The 27,136-nt window shown below is 36.3% G+C and overlaps 1 protein-coding gene across 11 annotated transcripts in view; it reads right to left on the bottom strand.

The window, feature by feature from the left end:
- LOC120525337 (syntaxin-binding protein 5) overlaps positions 1-23,368 on the bottom strand; it is a 637,028-nt gene extending 613,660 nt beyond the window's left edge. For all 11 annotated transcript variants that reach the window (XM_039747537.1, XM_039747542.1, XM_039747540.1 and 8 more), the window contains exons 1-2: positions 22,860-23,368; positions 20,348-20,445 (exon numbers count right to left, since the gene is read on the bottom strand). In XM_039747537.1, the coding sequence (XP_039603471.1) occupies positions 20,348-20,445; positions 22,860-22,988 (227 nt within the window). In that variant the 5' untranslated portion in view covers positions 22,989-23,368. The remainder of the gene's footprint in view (positions 1-20,347; positions 20,446-22,859) is intronic.
- Positions 23,369-27,136: the final 3,768 nt, after the last annotated feature.

The following is a 27,136-nucleotide window of genomic DNA, read 5'->3' as shown; positions in this document are numbered from 1 at the left end:
ACAGGTCATCTTTATGCATTGCTATGCACAAAATTTGAATCAGATTCTGATCACTGTTTTGATAGTTTTGATTATTTTGAAAATGACACATTCAATGAAGCACTTGATGCCATGCTTAATTTGTACTGCTTTTTAGTATAACTTTGAAGTGTCATGACATGTTCAAGCATCTGTTACCATACACGGATGCTGTCTGTTCTACATTCTCCCTATTTTAGTTTACTGAGTGCTGCTCTTTCAATTTCAACTTAGAGCAGAGGCAATGTTTCTTAGCATACCTGTGGGTAACTGTTACACTGTACTTGTGCCTTTCAAAGCCTCATGTGAGGACTCCCCTTCTTTCATTCAATGTCACTGTATAATGCCGCTCCTTTAGCTGTGTTGTGAGTATATGAAAGGGAAAAAAAAAGGGTTTTAGCTATTGGCTTATTCACGATATAATCCCCTTATGTGCTCACAACCCAGTGACTGCCTCCTGCAACTAAACAGTGGTTGAGCAACACTGGTTTAGGTGTATGTGTCTGTATGACTAGCTCTGTGTTCAGGGCTTCCTGTTTCCTAACCTGTACACAGGGTGGTCAGGAAAAACATTGTCCCCACCCTATAACCCAGCACTAGAAGAAGCTGGAACGAAAATGTGTGTATGTACTTAGTTTATTCAAGACGTGAAATGGAAGAAATAAAGAAACAACAAGAAAAATAAAAATGTACTGTACTTCTGTGGGGCAAAGAAGGTTGGAGAAGAAGAGTGAATTGCAGCACAAAAAAACTAAACTGACTGAACAAAATTTAATTTGGCTGCGTTTAGTGTTATACAGAAATTGTTTCAAGGACAGGCAGGTAAAATAATTTTGAAAGTAAAGGTTTGGATTGAGTATGTAATTATATGCACATAGCTGAAAATTGTTTATTTGTTTCTTCAGAGTCATATACAGCGTGTGTATGTATATAATTTAGGCGCAACAATGCCAAAAAACCCTTAGTAAAAAAGGGGTTAATTAAATCAAACACTGCTTGCCTGAGACTGGATGGCGAGTGACCTTTTCTTTAGTACAGCAGCTCACATTTTCAATTAGAAGGAACAGATAAAGCAAAAATTTGAAATTGCTGTTTAATAAACAATCGTCTTCTTAACTTAACAGTGAAATTTATCTATTATACTTGTAAACTTGTTAAGCACGTTAGCCTTGCATCTTTGTATAAACATCTTGTATAGGTTTGTACTTTGTTTATTATTATTTGCTAGTGTGTGTCATACAGTAGATGCATTGGTAAGAAATAGGTACTTCATAATTAAAATGGTAATTAATATTTATAATTACACCTTAATAATTAGGAATGTCTAGCTGGTATGCTAGAAATGAGAAAAAAAACACACACAAAAAAACCTGTATAAATAAGAGTAAATGTGTATTTTAACAAAAAAAACTATAGTGAAATTAATGAATAAAAATGTTTAAAACATGTAAGTGCATGTATAATAATTACTGAATCAATTTTTGATAAGATATATTTTTGTAAGACTTTTTGTCAGTACTTTAAATTAAGTTTGTTTCAGATAATTATATTACAGAAGAAATTAAACAATATATAACCAGGTTTCCATCCAAGGAGTTTTTGCAAAAAAATATTTAGCGCTTCAAATTTTAGCTGATGGAAATGCTAATTATTTTTCCGTTTAACTTTAGCGCATAAATTCCATATCAATACTTCAGATGTCGCAAAAACTACATTGAAAACACTTTTTGTCGGAAAAAAAGGGCTTTAACGCAAATAAATGTGTCACATGATACATTTTCATCACGCGTAATCAAACGAGAACAGCGGAGCGGTTCGCATGGTCTGATGAAGAGACTCGTTATTTCTTGTGATGAGCCAATGCAGTAGCGGATAGGCTGGGTCTCCGGCTACTAAAAGGGGTACCTGAACTCCCTCCACATCAACTGTAGCCTGGGGGTGTCTCTCAGGATGTCTAAATAATACAAAAACCGCAAAGGTAATTTACTGTGCCAGTCAAAATATTTAATAAACCGTGTGTTTCATTATCTAAACATGTTTTTCTTATTATTAAATGGCAGATGTTTTAGCATATATGAGAAATTCTCTCATTAATATTAACTTTAGTTTTTTTGATTAAACGTCGTTATTTTGTATTAATTCAAATTTCAGTTTTAATTAAAAACTTTAAGGGAAGCAGGTTACAGTACTAATTCAGTTGTTATCGCACTGAGAAGGGATGTTGAAAGGTAGGCTCACCTGTACAGATCCGATGCTGCAAACACAGAGGCATCATGGGCACTTCCAGGAGTGCCAACGCAAATGTCTCGTTTCATGCACCTGTCATCAACAAGCGCCTGGAGAACAATAGATGGCCACCCTTTGTGATTAATGTAAGCGCGGTAGCCTTCCGTCGGGGGAAGAATAGGCACATGCGTGCCATCCAGCGCACCGTAAATCTGTGGCACAAGATGCACCAAGGAATTGTGATATGCAATTTCATTGGCCTCCGCTACAGTCGGAAGTCTGATATAACGCTGCATTAATTTTTCTTTAATAGCGGTGCACACAGCATATACACTACTAGCAAAATACCCGCGCTTCACAGCGGAGAAGTAGTGTGTTAAAGAAGCAATGAAAAAGAAAAGGAAAATTTTGAAAATAACGTAACATGACTGTCAATGTAATTGTTTTGTCACTGTTGTGAGTGATGAGTGTTGTTGTCATATATATATATATATTTACACACACAAACATATATATATACATATCTATACATATACACATATATACACATATATACATACATACATACATACACACAAATACATATATATATATATATACATACATACACACACACATATATAAACATATATATACATATACATACATATCTACATATATACACACACAGCTATTTCGTATCAGTGCAATACGCTGCTTGTTAAAACGGATAACTCCGCTCTTACGCAAGTCTGCATGGATATTATGAACTATCATATTTGTTCAAGTTCTATTTAAATTTTAAATAGAAGGAATTTTTATTTAGTCGACAGAAATATCTTTGGTAGGAATGGTAAAAACAGACAGGAATATTATTCGTGAATAAATCAACTCAAACCTTAAACAACTTATAATATTTTGCTCTCCATAAAAATATATCCTGTCTAAATTATACAAGTTAGAAATAAAGTAAACGTTAAAAGAACAAACATTCAAATTTCTTTACTCTTATGTAATTTTATATAAAAAATAAACTTAGATTTTAAATATCCCAAAAGATTTTGCTCTCCATAAAAATATATCCTGTCAAAATTATACAAATTCAAATATGAACATGCTGCATAACAAAACCTGGAAATATAAATAAAATGTGTTCCTTTCAGCAATAACAAATCAAATCATTCAGTTGTCTTTGCTCATATGTCATTTTAGAGCTGGACGCCTGGCATCTTTTTTTGGCAACAGGTTCGTTTATGTTTGGTGTGAGGTTCTGTGTTGTGGAGATTCTCAGGATGGATTGCAGGTGCTCATCAGTGAGGCGACTCCTGTGTGCTGTTTTGTTAGTCTTTATCACTGAGAAGAGCTTCTCACACAGATATGTGCTACCAAACATGCACAAGGTTCGAGCCGCATGTAGACGGACTTTTTGTTCTTCAAAGTCACCAAAGCGCCGTGCAAACTCAGTGCGCAGTGCGCTCAGTTTATCAGCAAAGTGCGTATTTGGGAACACCGTAGTGACGACTTGGTTTAACATTACTTGGCAACAGGGAAAGTGGGGCAAGTTGCATTTGTGTCTCCCATAAAAGCAGCTTCACTTGAAATCACTTTGTGATTGTGCACGGTAAAACGTCCGCTGAAGTGTCAGATTCTTATTTAATTATTCTGCTTTCTGTATCTTCTGCATTGCATTCAGGTTACCCTGATGTTTTGTCTCATAGTGCCGTCTTAGATTAAATTCTGTAATTCCAGCCACATTAGCTCCACAAATGAGACACACGGGTTCAGTAAACATATACTCAGCCTCCCATCGGTTTTAAAGGCTCTATTTTCAGAATCAACTTTTCTCTTCAGCATCGTGTGAGCTAGCTTCGCAATAACTTGCAGCATCATAAGCTAGACTTGATTAACGCGTAAGTGTTACGGCAAGGCAGCTGAAGCGCTGCATTATGGGATCTGTAGTTTATTGTGTTACCAGCGCTTCATATACCCGGCCATTAATAACAATAATACAGTATATAAAATGATCTCGGGCCGGATATAATTACACGCCGGGCCGGATGTGGCCCGTGGCCCTTGAGTTTGACACATATGGACTAAATAGAACTTGAAAAGATATATTTTTCAAATGTGATCGCGCAATTCAGATGGAGTTGACGCGCTACAGCCTGCATGCCTCAATAAGTCATCCTCCCTCGCTTTTACTTTTTACCGCTCATCTAATGAATACACTGAGTATGGCTTTACCAAAACAATCATTGATGGCTAATAAAGTATCCATTATTCGAGTATGTAGATCGGGATATATATATACATATATATATACCCGCGTATCAGCGAGAAGTAGTGTGTTAAAAAGCTAGAAAAGAAAAGGGAACATTTTAAAAATAACGTAACATGACTGTCAATATACAGTATTTGTTTTGTGAGTGTTACTGAGTGTTGCTGTCATCAAGGATTTGATTATCATTATTTCTTTCAATCAGGTTCGTATTTGTAGGATGTGTTGTGTTCAAGTTACATTCCGTGTTTGTCAATCGCTGTAAAGATGACAGGTTTCATTCATCGATTCGTTTCTTACTGCATCAATAAACAGCTCGTCTTCTTCTTTATCTGAGACCTGACACACTGCATGCACGGGTTTTTTTACACTGTCTTCCTTTAGCGGACATTGACTTTTTCCAACGTGTGCTTTGTTTCCGCAGTAGCTGGATTTATGAATATGCTTGTATGTATCAGACGCTTCATATTTTTGCTGCCTTTTCAATTGTGTAATTCGGTTTTGTTCAGCGCTCTTTGGAACTGTTGCTTTTATCTGTGCACTGCGTCAGTTCACGTGAGCCGCCGGTGTACATGCATCAAAGGTTCCCAGCTGTGCTGGTGCCATCTCGTGCTATGTCCATGGCTGTATTTAATGTTACCTTAGTCCTGGCACTTAAAACTTTCTCTCGCAGTTTCGCTGAGTTTGTGTCAAACACCACCCTGACCATCTCATCTTCCTCTCCATAAGCACAGTCCTTCACCCGTGAATATTTAGTGGGAGTTTGCTATTGGATTGCCGCTGACGGACGGCCTTATATGGGCAGGCACTAAATTACAAACGCCAGCGGCAGCCTGTCTATGAACTTAATTTAAACTGTAGGTTTACATCGTGCTTTGTTTCCGAAGTAGCAGAACTTATGAATATGGTTGTATATGTCACTCGCTCGCTTCTTATTGTTTCGCTGCCTTCTCAATTATATAATGCATGTTTTCTTCAGCGCTTTTTGGAGGTCTTCCTGGTTTTTTATGTACTGCGTGATTACGTGAGAGGCGTGATGATGTCACATGAAACTCTGCCCCCACAGGATTCAAGCTCATCTCCATTACAGTAAATGGAGAAAAACAGCTTCCAGTTATGACCATTACGCGTAGATCGATATAAAACCTGCCCAACTTTTGTAAGGAAGCTGTAAGGAATGAACCTGCCAAATTTCAGCCTTCCACCCACACGGGAAGTTGGAGAATTAGTGATGAGTCAGTGAGTGAGTGAGTCAGTGAGTGAGTGAGTGAGGGCTTTGCCTTTTATTAGTATAGATCAATGGACGGTAGTTTTACTAACCCCGAAAGTTTCTCCAACTAATCTATACTTGGCACAGGTTGCCAGCTTGTAAAGGCCGATGGCAATCCGCTTTTGGGTTGGACCCAGTGGTCGGTGACAGGACTGATGAATCCACACAACATCTCAAACATCGGCCGTGTCATTCTAAAATATTGCAGCCAGAGATTTTCTGTGAAGTGTCTCCCCACCACCTCCTTCCAGAAGGTCTTATTCCGTCGTCTCTCCCATACCCACACTGGGGTACTTTCTTCGAGCTCTAGGGCTATCAGACAAGCAACTGCTTCATTCTGCTGTCATCTTCGGATATTATGTACAATTCCAATTATTTGTGAAACTGAAATAACAGTAAGCTGGCAAATAAAAAAAAAACTGTCTGAATAATCTCTCAATTTCTTTGTTTCTTTGTTTAGTGGAGGGGGTGTAACGTGGAAAACAAAAGGTAGATAATTTGCAACATACACAAAATTATGTATGGAAACGGCTCAAGGGCAGATTTTTTTTCGCGATACAACAAAACTTATGCGACAGTTCGTTTTGGAGGAAATGACGTCATCACGCACACCATTTTATCGATAAAAAGCTAGTTGGATGGAAACAGGCTGGAGACAGCAAATTTCGCACATTTTTTGACGTATATTCTGCTTGTCGATAACAAAACGTCGCAAAAAACTGGATGGAAACTTGGCTAATGACAGCTTGTAATTATGAGAAATGTTTTATTTTCTTTAATGCATATATTATAGCTAAAAATTTTCTTTACATATTTTATTAGTTAAAAAAGTATGAATTTTAAGGAAATTTTATTTATTTAGGTATTTGATGGTCACTGAACAATAAGCCTACAGAGTTTCATTTTGTTAAAAAAAAAATAAACAAGTAATACCTATGGTCTATAATTATAAAAATACCAAACTTAACAATTTAATATAGAACATAAGGCTTCTCCACATCTGGTTATGTAGGAGAGATAAAAGAAAAAAAATATCCTAATCAGAATAGGACAATCTAGTAACATGATATTGGCGATTGGTATGTGGGCCCTAAAAAAACCTGATCAGAGGATCCCTAGTTTAAACAGTCCAGCCTTTTCCTTATTTCCAAAGTTTCCATGATAGCTTCATCAAAAGTAGGAGCCATTATCTGCTAGAACTCAATACACTCTCTCTCTCTGGCTACCATAGCCTTATTAATGCTCGTTGTCACATTTAGATTGTGAGGTTTACAGAAATTAAGTATCTCTGATTAAAGATTACTTTGCCAATACAGGTCCATACCCACCATGCCTTATTGCACTGTCAAGTATTTCCTGGAGAAAAGCTACCTCTACACATTCCTTTCTCAGGAACTCGCAAAAAGCATCTAATTTCAGCATATCTAAATTCCTATTAATGTTAAAATTCCCACTCTTAATCCCCTTTATATTAAGGGGAAAAATCATAACCAATAATATTAATAAAGTGAAAAGATATAAATTTTAAACCTATAATCTTTCAAAAAAAGTAATGTTCCAGAGCATATCTGATTTTACTGACATAATAAACAACTGTGACTAACAAAGAGATCTGAATCACCACCACCCGCCAGTCTTCAGACAGAAAAGTTTTATCCTTCAGATACAGTAGCTTTCTCTAGGTTCCTGATCTCCCTCAAAAAAGAGATTTGAGTCTGTGAGCACAATATCAGAGACTCAAGACTCGAGTATTGCATTCTCCACTACAGCACATCAACAATCATTTGATTTTTGTTATTTTTGCTTCCTTTGGGCAATAAAACTTTTCTGCTCTGCTCACCATGATTAGACATGTCATCTTAACTCTCTTGAGCAACACCCCATCTTTCTGCAGTAACATTTTCTACAGCATTTTAACAATGTCGCCATTCTGCCTGAGCCTCAACTGAAATTTGCTGTTGACCAACTTTTGCTGATCCCTTATTACTATTTCACTATATACAGTATTATGTGCTGTACTCCCACATTTAATGTCTTTCATGGGTACCAAGGACAACAAAATGATATATCCAAAATTGTCATGCTTAAACAACAGTACAACAAAGTAAACGTACAACACTGATATCCTGTACTCCTACCTTTAAAGCCTTACATAGGTAACAAGGACAACAAAATGATATATTCAAAATTCTCAAGCTCAAACAACAGTACAACACTGAGCCCTTCAATGGCATTGCATAGAATCATAAAGACCTGCCTATGGAAAGAAACAACATGTTTGAGGTGAGGAGTTTTGCCAACACAATGGAATCCTTCTTATTTCAGACACTACTTGTCCACAACAGTTAACCTCCCTCTGTAAGACAAAGAGAGATGCTGGAGTACAACATTCTTAAATGAAGAGGACAATGGCAGGACAGAAACAGAAGTATCTCTGTTGAGTGACAACACTTCCAAACTTCACGAGTGAATCAACTAAATCAGCAAATTCAAACGTTGCGTTCACATTGCAGCATTCTCCAATTTCCCCCCTCACATGTGGCACAGATCCAATGTTCACAGAATAATGTAAAAAGCAAGGAAAAAAAAAAGGATTAAGACAACTTTCAGAACTGGTACTAAATACAATATAACCACGTAGCTTAAACGTGATCTGTTTGAAAGCTTTGATTGTGACTGTTTGGAAATTTATAGTATTTACATTAATTTACTTTATTTGTTTATACAATCCATCATTTGTCTATGCTGAAAATCAGCCACTATACCTCAATTTACATGTGCTTAATGACAGAAATGCCACAAACTAAGCAAGTATTTTTCCAAGAGAATCTTGCAGACAGGTATTGTTATGCATATTCTGAAACCGTCAAACCACAGTCCTAGATTCACTCTCATGTACACAGATTTCTGCATATGGACACAGCACTGGTAACTGCACTTAAAGCAACAGCTATGACTTTTTTGTTTAGTACTTGCCTTCATTGCCTTTATGAGATGACAAATTCTCTGATGTGCTACATTGAAATAAATTTTAAGTAGCACACATTCAGCAGGCTGTTGGTAATTAAGGTGTGAAATTAAGTCACATTGGTGTAATGAATTTATTTATATTAAATTGTGTTCATCGGGGGCACATTAAGAATGGATAGACTGTACACACACACACATCAGATTTGCATCTCTTGCACTTCTTCCTCTTCTTTCAGCTGCTCCCGTTAGAGGTTACCATAGTGGATCATCTTTATCCATATCTGCGTCTTGCTCTGTCACACCCATCACCTGCATGTCCTCTCTCACCACATCCATAAACCTTCTCTTGGGCCTTCCTCTTTTCCTCTTGCCTGGCAGCTCTATCTTTAACATACTTTTATTTCCCAATGTTTTCATATCTTGCACAATTAATTTTAAACAGTGCAACAAAAAAAATGGATATGAGTCGAAAATTGGAATCAACTTACTTTTAACCCAAGAGCTGCACTGTTCATTTCTGAAAATAGGGAAGTGTGCTTACACTTAATGATTTCAAAACACAATCTCTAGCAAGCAACCAACTCAAACACTTAAAATTCTCTTTATGGGAAAAGGCACTCTGTCCTTGGATTCAGAAATTAATATTAACAGGCAAAGAAAGAAATCTTTAAAAAATGGAAATAATAAAAAAAAGACACTCATACTTAAAGGTGCTCTCACAAACACATGCAGAAGGCTGTACCCAATCACCACTACTTCTAAAAAAAGAAAGACAGGCCATCTCAATTTTAATACCAACACTATGCTTTTTGCAGTGAAAACGTTTTATCAGAACATGAAACAAAGGATGACTACACAGAAAAAAATGTAAAACAATAACATAATAAATACAGTCTTTTCTTTAATACTAAAATTACAGTTCAGAGTTAAATAAGATGTTTCAATTATCTTGTTTATTGACAAACAAAAAAAAATGGCCATTTATTTAATTCCAAATAACATACAGATTCTTCAGTAACATATTCTACAGGATTTCTTAAATTGGGCTAAGAAAAAAATGGTTTGTTTAGTGCAAACAGAATCACTTTGGTACTTATTATAACTCTTATTATATAAAACCATGCTGAAATGCTAACTTTACAATATTTTTTAAAAGGATTTAAAGTAATGCTGAATGCAGTATTTTTTGTAATTGTTCTACAAAAACTCACTAACAATTTTATTTTGAAAATATGTTTAATAAGGGAGTTAAAACAAGAATAAAATAATATTGTTCTTATCAGGTCAATATAAAGAAAATCGTGTCACTATTTACTAAACCACACTAAAAAAACAATGTGATGCTTTAAAAAAAACACATATCTGCCACTTTCTTCACAGCATGTTTTATGCAAATATGAAAACTAATACTGTATATTGCTTTTTGCAATTTCTTTAAGATTAATTAATCTAACTATGAATGGAATTAGTGAAATTACATTATTTTACTGCTAAATGTGAGTGCTGAACTTAATGTTATTCATTGCCTTGGAACCCTTACCACTGATATAAAAATAAATCGATAAATGTCAAAGTAAAGCGATCATATTCTTGCAAAAAAAAGTAAAACCCCATCATTAGAAATTACCCAGACATAAAAAATATAAGATTAAAGATGTCTGACCTAATGAAAAAAATTAAGTATCCTACATAATGGGAGCACCTGTGTGCAATAAGCAAAAAATGTATTACGAGACTTTGTGCCAAGAGATTTAACCATGCCGGGGCCAGAAATAAAAGACAAACAGTTGGACAGCTGCTGTACAGGCTTTTAAATGGTCTAGGCACCGCGCAAGATGCAGATCACACAGCACGACGGCAGCAGCAAGCAAGCAGCTGATCAAGCAAAGAGGAGGTAAAAAAAAAAAAACCTGTATTTGTTTCTCATTGCATGACCATTTAAGAAGGAGTTTCGGAGGAACGACCATGTCTCCTTGGGGTGCATTCAGCCCCCCTCTTCACAACGCAAGCAGCAGAGAAGTGGCTGCTCTGTAGTGCAGGAGGGGGGGGTTAGCGAGCGAAGCGAGTAGGGGGCAAACCCTCTAGTACTGTAATAAAGGAAAAGGCTTTTTTTTTTTTTAAAAGCCACCATAAACAATTTTTATGGGCAGTGTTCTAAAAATAGAAATGTACTGGTTGATTATACCAAATGCACCTTAAAAACAGAGCCGTAGTTCCGGGCTCAGTGCTCTTTAACAAAACAAAATGACAACTTTGTTGTGCAGGTTTATTATCTTGTTTTGTTTCTTTTTTTGCAGGGCTCTTATCTACGAGACCAACATAGAACTGGCACATAGATAAAGCCTGACCTAAAAGCTGTCATTCCGGGAAAAAGATCTCTCAATTAATATATCAGAAAAGGAGTGGAAAGTAGCAATGCAGAGAATTCACTTGAGCTCCATATGCGCAAAGCATACAATTATACAACTCAAAATTATATATCGAGCACATCTGTCTCGACTAAAACTCTCAAAATGTTTCCAGGGCGTGATCCAACCTGCGAACGTTGCAACCAAGCCCCAGCCTCACTAGGTCACATGTTCTGGGCCTGTACCAAATTAACATTATTCTGGAGAAACATTTTTAATTACCTTTCAGATAGCCTTGGACTCACAATCCCACCTAACCCATTAACAGCTGTGTTTGGTGTTCTTCCAGATGGGTTTAAAGTGGAGGAAGACAAACAAATTGTGATTGCATTCACTACACTTTTGGCACGCAGACTTATTCTGATAAACTGGAAGAACCCAAACTCTCCTCTTTTAAGTCAGTGGGAAACCGATGTGTTATATTATTTGAAGTTGGAAAAAATCAAATACTCAGTTAGAGGATCCGTACAGACTTTTTTCAAAACATGGCAGGATCTAATCAGTAATATTTTAAAGTAAGTTCATAAAGCACAGAGAATTTATTAATTTAGGTATGTTTACAAGGCTTAAATTTAACGCCGTTTGGCTTGCTCTCTCTCTCAGGGGTGGGGATCGATCTGTTCATAACTTAATTTTTCTCTTTGTAAAAACTTGATTGCTTTGTATGGATTGTAATAAAATTAATAAAAATAAATAAATAAATAAATAAAAGCTGTCATTCCATAGTTAAAAGAGTAATTTCAGGGGCACTAATGAATTACCAGATTGTCTAAAATATACTAGATTTGTGGAGTCCATCAATGAAAATAAATCTAATAAAGCTAACCTGTCTTTGCATACAAGAACACCTATATTTACCCTGAACCAATGTCTTCCACTAATTCAATAAACTCAAAAGAACATTTACAAGTCGATTTGGATTGATAAATCTAAAAATCACACACGACACAGTACTATGAGTCACTACAATGTAGTATTTTGCTTCACATTAGTTTGTCATACAGTTAAACAAATGACTGTAAACAAAAATTAGACAGTGAACTTAATTTGAAAACGTTAAAAAACTAAGCGAAAACAGGATAGGATAAGAAGCTTCATAATGAAATAAAATGGGCCACAGCATTCCTGTTTTGTATTTTCCTCTGCCAAAAAATCAAAGGAGTGTTTTCACTAAAAGTCAAAAATCACAAAAATAAAAATCCTCTTCTCTGTGTTTGCACCTTCAAGTATACCTGGAAGACAACATGTTCAATGGAGATTGCTCAAATCTCAGAGACAGTAAAAATGTAAATCAAATTACGTGTATACACAAAACATCATAAGTTTAACCTTTTCTTGCCAGACAGTAAACACAGCACTGATCCATGACAAGCTACTCTGATGTACAGAAACACCTCTAGCTATCAAAGGTATTAAATGAGCACATTCTTTAAAATGAATACATAGAAAGTCAAGGTACCACAATATTCCAAAATAGTTAGATTCTGCCCAAACCCCCGGTATAGCAGTCTTCATCAAGTACAGGTTAAGCAAACCCTGTGATATTTTTTTCACATTGCATAACACAGTTTACAAACTATCTCAATAATATAAGCACAGGTGGGTCACATGACATGTGCAGCCTTGTAGAGTAAGGAAGGGATCTGGGCTTAATTTGCCACCTTGTATTTATCAGTTTAAACCCTTACTCAGTAGTTCAAAATTGGGTCAAACATGTTCTTAATCAGCAGTTATAATTCAAACCAATTTTGTAATTATAAATTAATTATTGATTTTACGGGTACACACCATTAAATTCCATATTCTGCTCCTTATTCCTGGTATTATATACCACATTTAAAATTATTAAGCGTTCACATTAACTTTTGTACAAATCATCATGTTGCTACCACTCATTTTTTTCCCCAATTTAACTGTATCATTTCAGCTATTTGATAATGGCAATACAAAACAAGACTATTCAATTTAATTCAATTTATTTTTTTAAAAGAGCACTTTCACTTAAATATTCAATACACTCTACACTAATTACAAAACCACCACCATCAGGACATACAAACATTAGGCAACAAAAATATAAATTGATGAATGTTGTTGATCAATAACTGACTAAATCACTATGCTGAGATCCATTACAAGATTTTTTCATTCATTCATATTCTAATCCACTTATCCAGTCTGATTTAAGGATTTTCCGTTTGACGCAACTACTGACTGATCAACAAATCATTTCTATCTCTACTAACAACATTACTGATACATGCCACATTTTTTTCACTGAAATGTAGCTAGGATAAATAAAAACAATTAAGAAACTAAAACTCATTACAAGCATTTAATTAACATTAAATATAAAAAATTGAACAGATTCCCCTGCACCAAATGCTATTACCAAGAAAAGCATCTTTTTGAATTTTAAAAATTATCTAAAGTTGCATTTTAGAGAACGATTACTTTGCCCTAGTATGCTATTAAGCAAGAACTTCAATTAGCAATAAATACTGACTAGAAATTAACAAATTATTTTAAAAACTCAACATCCACTGTGGTCCTTTAGGACTAGGGTTGACCACCCTGCAATTGAATGAGAAAAGATGTTAATGGAAACTGCAGTTTTACTAGATTACCAACACTCACTACTTTCACAAAAAAGAAACATGGGTAGTGTCTTTATATTTTGCAATTAGCATGGAAATGTAACCTAAAATAGTAGATTTTCATTTGTTACTGGTGTTGCAAATTCTAAGTGCCGATTAACTTGATTTTTAAAGATTACCTAGAACTGGGTATCTTCCTTTTCAAAAGAAAAAAAAATACATTGTGCAGTTTTGCCTTGAGGGTGAAGACGTTAGGCAGAAAACACATGATGTACAAGTTTCAGTTACAACCACTGAATTACTGTGTAACTCTGAGCAAGTCATTTCGCCTTGTGTTAAAAAGAAATGGTGTTGTAGACTAGTGGTAGGGAAAAGCAGAATACTGCATATTACCAGTTATCAGGATTTTTTCACAATGTACTTTAAATGTACTTTCCAACTATTGAAATATAGAAGTGCATCAAGCACAGTTTTCTATACCAAATGTATTGTCAGCTTTTAATTTGAGGATTTGGATTCATTTTTGTTTTTACAAAATTATAGGAAAGAAAGCCCTTAAACTGAAACATACAACCTGGAGTCATTATCATAATAAGACCACAATATATTGGGGTACTACAAACTAGGACTTCCTCTCCCAATCTCTTTAGGAGATCACTTAAAAGATGATTTATATTGACTTTACAAATCAAAATAATTAAATAAAAAGAAGCACAGAAATAAGAGTAGTTGAAACCACTTGTCTGAAGACACATCACAGGATGCTGCCTACCATGATTAATTAACATGAACATTTTATCAATACAGTGGAACCTCAGGTCACGAACGTCTCAGAAGACGTACAAATCGGGTTACGACCAAAAAGTTCACCAAACTGTTGCATTTGTTCACGACCACACACTCAGGTGACGAACAAGCCAGTTTCCCTTACGATTCATACACGCCAATGATTTCCGCACATGTTCAGTCTCTCCCTGTATATTCACTGTGAACTTTTTGTACTCTATTTCGTATCCCTTCCGGTTCATACACGTAGGTGATTTACGCACATGCTCAGTTTCTCCCTGTAAAGTACATTGCTCTCTGTCAGACATGCATCACACAGAGGGACTTTACCTCAAAACTGTAATCTCCTCTCCACCCAGCTTCCTGCTCACTTCCTTCATGCCAGAACTCGACTCATGCAAGGTTAGTTTTCTTGGTTGCTTATGGTTAGTATTTGTATAAATTAAGGATTTTTCAAATGTTCATTTTTTTCCCCAGTGCTTAAAACTCGTTAAAAAAAAGTGTTTACAGCGAGCGATTCATAAGGCTGTAGCGTGAACTCTTGCAATGTTAGTTTTCTCTGTTCAAGGTTTTCTCAGTGTTATTCAATGTTTTTACATTTAGTTTACTATTACACTGTGCATTCTATGGTATAATTAACTATTTTTGCGCTTGAAAATCTTTAAAAAATATATTTACTGTTTGTACAGTCTGGAACAGATTAATTGTATTTACATACAATCCTATGGGGGAAATTACTTCAGGTCACGACCAAATTGGGTTGCGACCAGAGTTTGGAACAAATTATGGTTGTGACCCAAGGTTCCACTGTACTGGATAACTGAATAGTTATCATATTCTTCAGATGTATGAAAGTTTTAACTATTTATTGTGAATAAACAGTCTGTAATTATATTACAACCTATTTTTTGTACGCCCCATGAATTTTAAACAAAGATTAGAATATATCTTAATCTAAATATGAAATATTCAGGTCTTAATTACTGATTTACACCGCTAATACAAACAAAAGGGTTAACCTTACAAATATTCACAGATAAACAAAAATAATGTACCAAATTCTGAATTTTGTTATTTACAGTCTTACTAAGGAAACTGCCATGATACATGAAATCTGTTAAAAAGAAGTAAATAGTATATGATTTGAGTTAAGAATTTTCTTTATTATTAAAACACATTGACAACTTTTTGCCTACTGAGATATTATTTCAAGTTTACCTTCAGGCAAATAAAATGGGAATAGTAAATTGCAACAGAGTCTAGAACTGAATGATGATACTTTAAAACATTAAAATAAAAAAATAACTGTGTTGTGATTCATCTATCATGATAATATTGCATTATGGAACTCCTGACAATTCTCAACTCTAGTGTTGACCATAAAACACACTATAGAGTAGGTTGTAAAAGATCAAACAATTTTATGTTATACTTACATGAAAATTAGGTTGATTAAAATATTAATTTCTGTTTCACTATGTAAAATGAACAAATCTGATAATGTTTTACCACAGGGTATTTATTTAACAGGAAGCATGGAATATATAAAATGAGGAGAAAATCTCTTTAAAGTAGGCATTTATCTGATGTAATATTATTGTTTTATGATTTTTGTGGTTCTGAAAATGAAGCAACATTTTGGATGTTTTAACCTTTAGATACACTTTAACTTCAATAACAAAAGGAAAACATAATGGCATGGTTTATTTGTCATTTTAAAAGCTAAAATTTTAATTGACTGAAGGATACAGCCTAAAATTAAACATATCCAAAAAAGGTCATACTTCAAACCTTAAAAAAATTCTGCTATTTCCTGCTGTATTCGATTTACAATAATAATTTCATCATCAAACATATGCCTAACAAAAGATTTTCCTCCTTTCAAACCACATAGTTATCTATTTTATGAACCCCACTTTATATTTTACTGAGTCACATGGACCCATAATCCACAATAGAACCACTTGTGCAAAGCAGAACAATAAACCCCAGATAAATTACAAAGCCAGTTTATCAAAGTGGGCACTGACACTTAAAGTTATACTGTGCCAATTTGGGATAAACAACAAACCTAAGATGCAAGTATCTGATAAGTGGGAAGAGACCAGAGTTCACAGACAAAAATCTATTAACACTAACATCATCTACACATGCTACACAGCAAGGACAAAGCAAAAAACTAAATCTTGGTCTATGGAGCGGAGAGGCAGCAACAGTGAGCAATGCAAGACCTAAAACGCAAATGCATATCTGCTTTTTTTCTCAATTACATGTGAAGTACTTATTTTTCCACTCACACATATACAAATTAATTATTTTATCATCTTAGTTATTCCATTTCTGACTAGAAAAGAGTTTTGGTACTACACAAGAAAAAAAAAACTAAACTGAACATTGAAACTAATTGTGTACTTTATCAGAGAATTAGTTGCATGCACAGTAAAACTGCTATAGTCATACAGTCATTCACAAAATAAAATCCTTTTACTATTTTCTAAGTACATTTTGTTGTATGCCGAATCAATGTCATTAAATCTACCGCAGACTTGCTCAAGAGAGGAAAGCTGACACAAAGTGGTCTGCAGACACCAGATGTGATGCAGTCAAACAGATCAGCACTTCTGCTACAGAGACAGACACAAAATGTACGCAAATTAGTTTTTGATCTGCATTATAATTTTGCCAATGAACACACTCTTGCTAGCATCAAATTCATAAAAAAGAGAACTTTGACCATTTTGGTATTTGGGATATTGAATTTTAAAACCTAATCACAGGGGTCTTAGAATTCTCCTTTAAGCTGTTTACCAAAGAACCAAATTTTCTATTAAAATATAATTAATAGCAATGTTTAAAGACGCCATTAATTCAATGTTATAGTTAACACACAAAAAAGAATTTTAACAGAAAATTAGAAGTAACATTTCAGCTGTTGATCTTTCGACAGTTATGATGACGTAACAATCAAAACACAAAAGTTTCTAACTTTTATGTGTGTTTTTAGTATGGATATAATTTTCCCCTTTTTCTTGTTTTATTTTGCCTGACACAGTCATTCATGCAACTAAATGTACTTTACTATACTTCTGAGAATGTGCAACTTGATCAGCACATATTCCTGCATAGACTAAACAGAAGCCGCCATATGGCTAACAATTTATTAATGATGCAACATAAACAAAAATGTGAAATGTGCAGGGATGTGATCATGTAGCACTCCCTTTTCCACTAAGAATGTACTAAAAGAAACAACCCACTCCTATCCATCCATTTTTGTTGTAAATTAAGATTGCTAGGAACTATTTTAATCACTGGGCATTGAGCAAAATCATGGATTGTTATTGGATCAAAACATATTTATCAGTCAACCTGGAACACCATGTCAATTCCTATCAAACTTAGTAAGGTGATAAAAGCAATTTGGATTTAATAACACTGTAAGTGACTCATTATGATAAAACTGGACAAAGCAAATGTAAGAAACAGCTTTATTACCTTTAATCACACTTGTAATGACTAAATTTTACATTATATATGTTTGCAATCTCCTTTTTGTTTTTAAGACATTACAAAAATCTCACAGATTACTAATATATCATCCAATAAACAAGCAATCAAACCTATGTTTTCTACATAAAAACACTGCATGTGAGTTTGCTTGAACATGCTTTTTAATTACACATACTATAAACCATAAAATATGTAAGCACTGGTCACAAAAAAACAAAGTCTAAATGTATTTCACAATCATCTTTCTTTATTGAAATCATGGCTTTCTGTGCAGTAAAAGCCCATGGCGACTTCTGATCAAAGTGCCTTGAATTCACACTTAAAACCCTGCTGTGCACATCATGAAATAGTGCTGAGAACATAAATGTATTCATCTTTAATACAGAGGAAAATACACGCACACACACGGTCTTCTTTCCTTCTTACAACAAATTATGAAAGCTGAACACTCAAGGGGGTGACTCATTGTAACTGGAAAGGGCAAGGCCCTGGGCACTCCTCTCTTTATTAGACTGTCATGAGTATCGTTCTAACCTGATTTCATACATTTCATTCAGCTGAATAAAACAAAAAGTTGGAAACTATGTCAGTTTAGTGAGAGTAAGTGACCAAAAAAAAAAAAAAGTTTAAAAGTTAATCAATAATACAGGATGGCACGGCTCTGCAAATATCCCTGTGCTGATGCAGATTGGTAAATGGCATTCTATGAGAAAAAAAGTAAAGACTGACCATGACTATACACTCTTCATCAAACAATATGTTTAAAATGTTTATATTTTATTCTCTGATGACACCTAAAAATTACCCTTATATCCTAACCTCAATGATAACATGTGAACATTTCCTAATGTTAATGCCATACACATTTCCATCTCTGCTTTTGCTAGCTGATTTGATGCAAATCTCACTGCTTTGTTTTGCAAAACAAATTTCATTTTACCTGGATTTTACTTTCTAACCAAAGGCATTCTGTGAACAATCATGCAGACTCAGAAGTACTGTATTATATTTGTACAGTATTAGGCCAAAGCACCAGTAGTTTTCAGCCATACAAGACAAGATTAGAGGAAGCAGACTCTAATATAATTTTCCATCTTCCCTTTTAAATCTTCATTGTAAACCCTAACTACTAATTTGCATGACACTACTAATAAAAATATCAGTTTTAAGCAGGGCCTTCTTTATTTATATAAAAATAATATATTGAAAAGTACCTGAAGATGAAAATTTACTAACACTAAGTGATGTTTCTACTTAAGACTATAGCACCCGCTACTAATTATTACGTTCTATAAACATTTCTGGATCTCTAGCAACATTTCATGCTACATCTGTAAAGATTTAAAGGCAACTTGTCCACTTGCAAGGTAACCATTGAAAAATAAAATCACCCATAATTTTTTTTTTCAAATAAGCTTTTCCAAATAAAGTTCACAAGGGACATATTCTATTCAAACAGGACCCAGAACACTGAAAGCAAACTAGCATTGGACAGAATGCCTGTCTATTGCTGGGTATACATATAAACGCACACAAGGACAATCTAACACCAAGCTGATCTAGATTTGGCAGTCATCTTAACAACATGCCTTTGGTCTGTGGGAGGAAATCAAAAGCACACAAGGGGAATACGCAAACTCCACATAGAAGGTGCCCCATATCAAGGAATCATACCACGGTACGACCACAGTCAAATGGCAATGTTACCCACTGTGCCACAAAAAAATAAAAACAGGGACAATTTTAACCCCACACACAAAAATCACAGAAAACATTTTATATAAAAGTAAAACAACACTATAGTAAATGGCATTCCATTTAAAAACTTTTATCAACTTTCCTTAAAATACAATTTTTACAAACAACAGATAATGATCTTTCTGAAAATAAACTTTGAAAGATAATACATAGGAGTCAATACGATTGAATGCAAAGGATAGACCACCAAATTCTTACTTCATTAGGATGCTGAAACATACATTTGAATATCAAGCATGTAGTAAAGAGAGCTCAACCCAGTCCAAAATGAGATGTTTTATTACTAAACACTTAATGATACTAAGCTCCAGACAGCAGAAAATTACTACACTAAAAGATAATTTTACTACATTTTCAATCCATCCACATGTTAAATCACTGTTAAGGATCTCTATGTCTAGGATAAGCAGCTACTGTGCCTTCCACTCATCAGCACCAATGACTTCAACAGAGCACAGCAAAAGAAATGCATACCTACTGCACTTTAAAATCAGATAAAGCAGCAGTGGACAACTGTAAAGTGCATTTTACATAATAAAAAGGATACAGCCTCAAACCTCCATTCTGCGTCCCGATGGACAAAATTTTCTGCACAGGATCGAAAGCCATTGCAGAGGGCTGATATGGGAAACCATGGCGAACCGTCTGCAAAACCCACAAAGGATGAGGCACAAAACAAAAAGAAAGGATGAAATTAGAAACTTGCATTAGCAATTTTACATTGACAACAACTTGATTGAGTTTAGTGAAGCCGGAGTTCAAGATAAACATTAGCAATACATAGTTCACACACATTGCTAACTTGCCTCTGCTATAAATTTCATCAGGCTGCCACTTCATTTCTGAGGTCTTTAGAATTAGCACTGTAACAAAATGTGGAATACAGAAAAGCAGTCTAGGCACAGTATCAATTAAAAATACTCATCTTTTTTAAGAGGAAACAGGAAGAAAAAAAATTGAAATGTTTTGATGTAAATGTATGCTTAAAAAAACCCATTCTTCCAAGTAAACAAGTGTTAAAAAAAAGAAATAAAATGTGCACTGCCACCAAACTGACAGAGCTGTTCCTGAACAGGTTACAGTGAGATAATTTCTCGAGATTTGTCATTTTTGTTGGAAATCGCGTGCTTTGTGGCAGTGTCTGAAACATGAGACTGCATTTTTGTTTCTCTCTCTCTAGAGAAAAGATCTAATGCGACCCAAAAGCGTATTAATATTATGTAACGAAGACTGCTTCCACCTGCTCCTGTACTAGTGCTTTACCAGTGATTTTTTTCCCAAAATAAACAAGACTTCACACACGCACACACATTGGACAGAAGGTGAAATAGGCATGTTACTTAACGACCCACAAAACCAGCCCCACCCCCTCTCAGTAACTCACTCTGCCATCTTATTCACCAGGCTACCACTACAAGCCACAGTCCCAACCCCCACCCCATCAAATATCACAAGCCTTATGCTATGGCGAGAGAATGGGGGAAAAACACGTCACTCTTGTAGCTCTGTGACGCTGCAACCTCGATGAGGTCATTTATTTCTCTCTTATGTAACTGCTCTAAAATAAGACTTAATTATATTTTAAGCACACCTATGAGAACCCCTGTATTTTAGTTTGGTGTACTAAAAAAGCGAGACCGCAATCAGCTGATCTGAAATAGTTGGGGCTGCAAGGGGTCTAGTTGAAAGTGCTTGACTTGGGAGCAAATCCGCTGCTGCCATCTTAATCCTCGCGTGTACGGTTGCATCTTTGCTGCGTGTGATGCCATGATGCACGATCGTTCGGATTCCTTGTCTTCCCGCACAATGCGCACGTGTAGCACGGTGTACCCACCAACTGTGAATAAGCCCAGTTTCACACATCGCCTCGGCTGCATGCAGCCCTTATTGCGTGGGGTGTCATACAGTTGCGCTGCCTCATTTGAAACGGCTAGATGCTACTTCTTTCTTCCGGCCCCGAAGCTATCTATATCGCCCTTACTGCACGAGATCAACCGGACACACTGCATCCAGTGTCCTGTCAGGGCGGGGGTGATGGGGTCTGCTGCTCTAGCATCATTCCCTCGTAAAAACAGCGCACATCAAAACCCCTCGCGTCAGTCTACATGTAACGTTTAAATATTACATGAAGTACCTTGCGGAACTGGAAACCCACTTGTCATCACTTTAAAACATGCATCCTCAGCAATGCAGTTACCTGCATGCAACCAAAAAAGTAGCCGCCTGTCCCACCCCCAGGAAATAAAATACGTGTGTTTAAAATGCACTTCTCGTTACCACCGACAAAATACCTGGCAGTGCCACTTTTCTATACAGGTGGGCTGTCGATGGTGCTGAGATTCCTTCAATGCGAATGTAGTTTAAGTGGAGGAAAATGAAGGGGCTGGACAAGCGAAATGAAATACACAGCGTGAGTCTAGTCAATAAAAGGTTAAAGTACACGGGGTTGAAAAACCACATACACGCACACACTGTATATCCCGGTTTGATAGGTGACATTTTGAATCAAAGCTTTGGGATGTCTGGGAGGCCGAACAAAACAAAGACAAACTGACAGACAGACGCGTGCCGCATACACACTGACTACAATCCGGGAAAATGTGAGAACGAACACACGCAGATACTGTAAAGTGATGCAGGTGATCAATCATATGACTGCAATAAAAGAGAGTCACTTTTAATAAGGGAGGGACGTAAAACACTGTATAACATATTCCACGATGCAGTCTTCCTGCCACTACAACACACCTGTCCTCTCGAAAGATACGTGCAAAGTGATCGTTGTATCTCCTATTGTTTAATCAATTCTAATATAAAAATCAATTAATGCTTGCTGCAGTTTTAATATTGACATCTGCCAGGCCAGTGCTGAATGAAATGCAGATTTAACCCCTGCCTATCCGCTGATCTGCATAGCAACATTTTTTTGCGGTGGAGGGGGCGGTTTGAGGAGACGGTTAAATCCCTAAATTCTCGTTTACAATTCCGCCAGTATTAAGTTCACACGTATACTAAATCAAAAGCTCCGTATATTTCTCTGAAATGTCTTTATTTCCCACCTTGCAGAGCTGGAAGTGCTCGGATTGCAGGCTCTCTGGGATGTCATTTTCCCTGTTTCCAGGTTGTGAAGAAGAGGAGGCAGATGAGACCGCCGTCAGGCCATCCAGTACCTTCTTGAACTTCCTCATATTGGTTATGCTATTCACTCCAAACGCAGAGGCAAAAATGCACCGCACGCCAAAAATGGCAACAAAAAATGAGATGAAGAGAATCACGAACAAGACGGCCGGGGAGGTGGGGGAAGCAGACACACAGTCGCTCGCTCTCTTTGCTCTCGTGTAGCTCCTCACATGTTAGGCGGTGTTGTCACTGCGGTCTCCATGACATGTCGGCTAAATGGCACTTTGCTAACGTGAAGCACCGCGGAGGAGATGACTGACTCGATAAAGGATGTGGAGCCGGTGAGGTGCCACCAGCAGCCTCCGTCTCCGTCTCCGTCTCCGTCTCCCTCTGCGTCTGTGCCGTTCTCGCCGGAGCTCCGCTTCACTTCTCGTCTCCCCCCCCCCACCAACACAGCTGATCTGACACGGAAACGCAGCCGCAGCGACGAGTCTGCGCAGTTGGCGCAGCACCCGGATGTGAGGAGTCGTGGATTGTGCTAAGTGGCGCCCCGTGCCGGTTCGCGCGGTTAGCTCTACAGTCAGAAAAAAAGAGTTTGATCCGACGGGGCCTGATGTGCTTGCGCCGTGGCTAAACAAAAATAAAAGTGAACTTCTAGAATGGCAGATCGTAGGCGAACTGTCAGAAGCTGGAAGCTGTTAACAAAAAGAGGACGAATTTTTCGTAATTTTACAGACGGCAGAAATGGACGACGACGCGCACTTTATTAAGTATACTGTTAAATTATGTCTTAAGGATTTTTACTTTTTATATATAAACTTCTCAAAAAATTAAAGGAACACTTTGAAAACACATCAGATCCCAATGGGAAAAATCATACTGGATATTTATACCGATATGGACAGGGTAATGTGTTAGAAACGAAAGAAAGAGGACTGACTTCAAAGACACCCCGAAAATCAAAGCGCAAAAATGATGCGGCAGGCAAGTCCATTTTCTCGAAATTTCATTGCAGCAACTCAAAATCGTACTCAGTAGTTTGTATAGCCCCCAAATACGTGTATGCATGCCTGACAATGTCGGGACATGCTGCTAATGAGAGGACAGATGGTGTCCTGGGGGATCTCCTCCCAGATTTGGACCAAGGCGTTACTGAGCTCCTGGACAGTCAGAGGTGCAACCTGGCGGCGTCGGATGGACCGAAACATAATGTCGCAGAGGTGTTCTATTGGATTAAGGTCAGGTAAGCGTGGGGGCCAGTCACTGGTATCAATTCCTTCATCCTACACGAACTGCCTGAACACTCTCGCCACATGAGGCAGGGCATTGTCGTGCACCAGGAGGAACCCAGGACCCACTGCACCAGCCTCCACCTGTTAAACCATGCCTGTTTTGGGGGTTGTCTCATTGTTGCCCCTCTACTGCATATACATATATATACTGAAATCTTCACATTTCAATTTTTTATGACGATTTCAATAGTTTCTAGGACCGTGCCTTTGACTTCAGGGGCTTATACAGCTAGTACAGCATATATCAGCTGATTACATGATCTGGTTGTAACTTCTTTTGTCCAAAGCAGAGAGACAATTAATTATAGATTATGGCTGTAACAAACAGCAATCCATTCTACACCAAAGGGTTACTGGCACTGGACTGGAAAAGTGGAAGAACATCTGTAACAGGAGTTAGGTGAGGGGTGCCATTAGTCCAGACTTTGCTAAAAATATAAAGTGCCCAAGCAGAGGAAGACTTAAGTGCATAGGGTCATGCATTCATCTTCCTGAAAACAGTAATGGTTGCTCAGAAAACATCCTTTTGCTCACAAGAAGAGGATTGGCATGGTGTTTTTGAACCTCAAAAAGAAACTGCAATCAGAAGGTCCCACCAAGGCGAGGAACGAGACAAGCTAAAACAATCAGTAAAGATTTTTCAACATGTCTGGAGAAAGCTGACCAGGAACAGAATAAAGCATTGTGTTCACCAGAACTTTAAGTACACCTGATTTTGATTCAGAGAACTAGTGTTTCTAATGTAGTAGTTAAAATAAAGCCAACTAATGTATTGTAGTTTTGGTGTAACTGTAGCTAAAAGATAATCGTTTTGTGAAGGGTATGTTTTAGCTGTTTTTAAGTTTCTTTCTAAATCCTGAAAGAAAGTGCAGAGCAGTAACTCTCACATACAGAAACTGTGTGAAGGGAGGTGAGCCAATGCAGACTACCTTTGAGTAAGTGAAGCTTTGAAACTACCTAAAGAACTTATCCATCTTAACCTCATCAACTGAAAAATATGAATTTGCAAGTTATGTGCCTTTTTCTATATGAGTGAAAAAGTTCTATTGTAAGTTAAGAGTTAGAATTCATGTCATGTACCTTTTTCTATCAAAGAGAAAAAGTTCAGCTAAGCTTTTGTAATTTTGTTTTGTGTTTTTTATTGTCTCTCATCTGTATACCTTTATATACGTACATATCTATATGTATACTTGCATATTATCCATCCTCTGTTATCCTTATGTTATAAATAAATTGTCATTTTTATTGCAACAAATGTGTTTGGGTTATTTATGAAAGTAAGTCTATCGCCACATTCAGATTTTAACACTGAAAGTGTTTAATGTGGACAGATCTCATCATATTTCTGCTGTCTTGGTTGGAAAGTGAAACATTTTGGTTGTCTTGTTAATAGTTTTAATTAATTACCAGCAATATCAAAGACAAGATTGATAATTGATTAACTTAATGATTAACCCCTCTTTTCTACAAGTTTAAAATCTGACAATATGACAAATAAAGGTTTTGCCAATATGATTTGTATGTAGAGTAATCCAAAAGCATATGGCCTAGTGATACAGGTACTTCATAACATTGCTGACAATTTTGGTCATCACTCTGTATATATTTAGGATAATGGTGGAAAAGATAGATGCATATGATGATCAGTTTTATCTAAATGACACCATGTGAGGCAGGAATAAATGAAGTTCGGTGTTACAGGTTTTATAGTTTTAACTATGGATACTGAAAAAAGGTTAAGTTAAAAATTTTCTTTTATACAGTAAAGTATAGTAGACATAGAGTAAGCATAATGTGCTAGTGAAAGAATGTATTCGAAGTGAAAATTTTCAAAAGATACAAGCCTATTATCAATATAGAATATCAAGTAACTTCCATGGGATAAACACTGTTTAGCTTAATGATGTTCTGAGTAAATGATTATTTTACAAAAGCAGTGGGCTGGGATATCAAATTATAAATGATTACGGTAGTCTGCTGGGCTCACAGTTTCTGTGAGTCCAGCTTTATACGGAGTGGAAGGTTACCTGCATCTTTTTACGGCAACATTTATGTAAAGTTTTGTTGTATACAAGTGCATAGCATTCACTTTTATCACAATATAAACACAGTCAGCATCTTGGAAGATGATATTTCAGAAAATGGATGATTTTTAAATGATTATGTCATGTTGGTGCAAGCCCAGATTAAAAATCCCACTTAGCCCCTGGGAGGCTTCATTAATATAATTCCTTAACAGAGAGCTGATCATAGTTTTAAACAAAGAAAATATGTCACTCTTGGACTCATTAAGAGGGTCCTCATGTTAGTAAAGGTGAGGTTTAGGCCTAAAAAACATGTTCTGCAGTTTTTGGGTTAATAGTAAGGATAATTTTAACAACCTCCAGTATAACTGTTTGGTGCCCAGAGTACCAATGAGTTAATGGTAGGCATCTTACTTTTTATGAGATTCTAATCTGTATTTGCATAAGGCAAGATCTGTTTGTAGTGGTGTTATGGCCCTCCGATTTTGAAATGTTAATGTTTCCTAAGACTGAACTTAATAATTTGTGACAGAAGTATTGTTGAAACATTCAAGCCATCACATGCAATCATCAAGCTGCTGAATATTTTAGTTCATTTTCCCAGTGGTAGCAAGCCTTGTCAAGTTAAACAGTTACCTGTTGCATCAGTGTCCATTATCTAGCCCGCTATATCCTAACTACAGGGTCACGTTGTACATTTCATGAAATGACTTAGCACTGCATTAGCAAGTTTTAGATATTACAGGCTGACTAGTAAACAGTACAATGCTACTGTGCTTTCTCCCCACTTCTGTCCCTAAAGCAGTTTTGCCTGAAAACAAATGACCAATTTTACATCTGGTTTCTGGATGCTCTGTGCATACAGCATAGTACGTTCTTTGAAATGGTCCTTTAGTCATT

Source organism: Polypterus senegalus, chromosome 3, assembly GCF_016835505.1.
Source record: "Polypterus senegalus isolate Bchr_013 chromosome 3, ASM1683550v1, whole genome shotgun sequence".
Taxonomy (NCBI): Eukaryota; Metazoa; Chordata; class Cladistia; order Polypteriformes; family Polypteridae; genus Polypterus; species Polypterus senegalus.
This window is presented reverse-complemented; position numbering and strand designations above follow the sequence as displayed.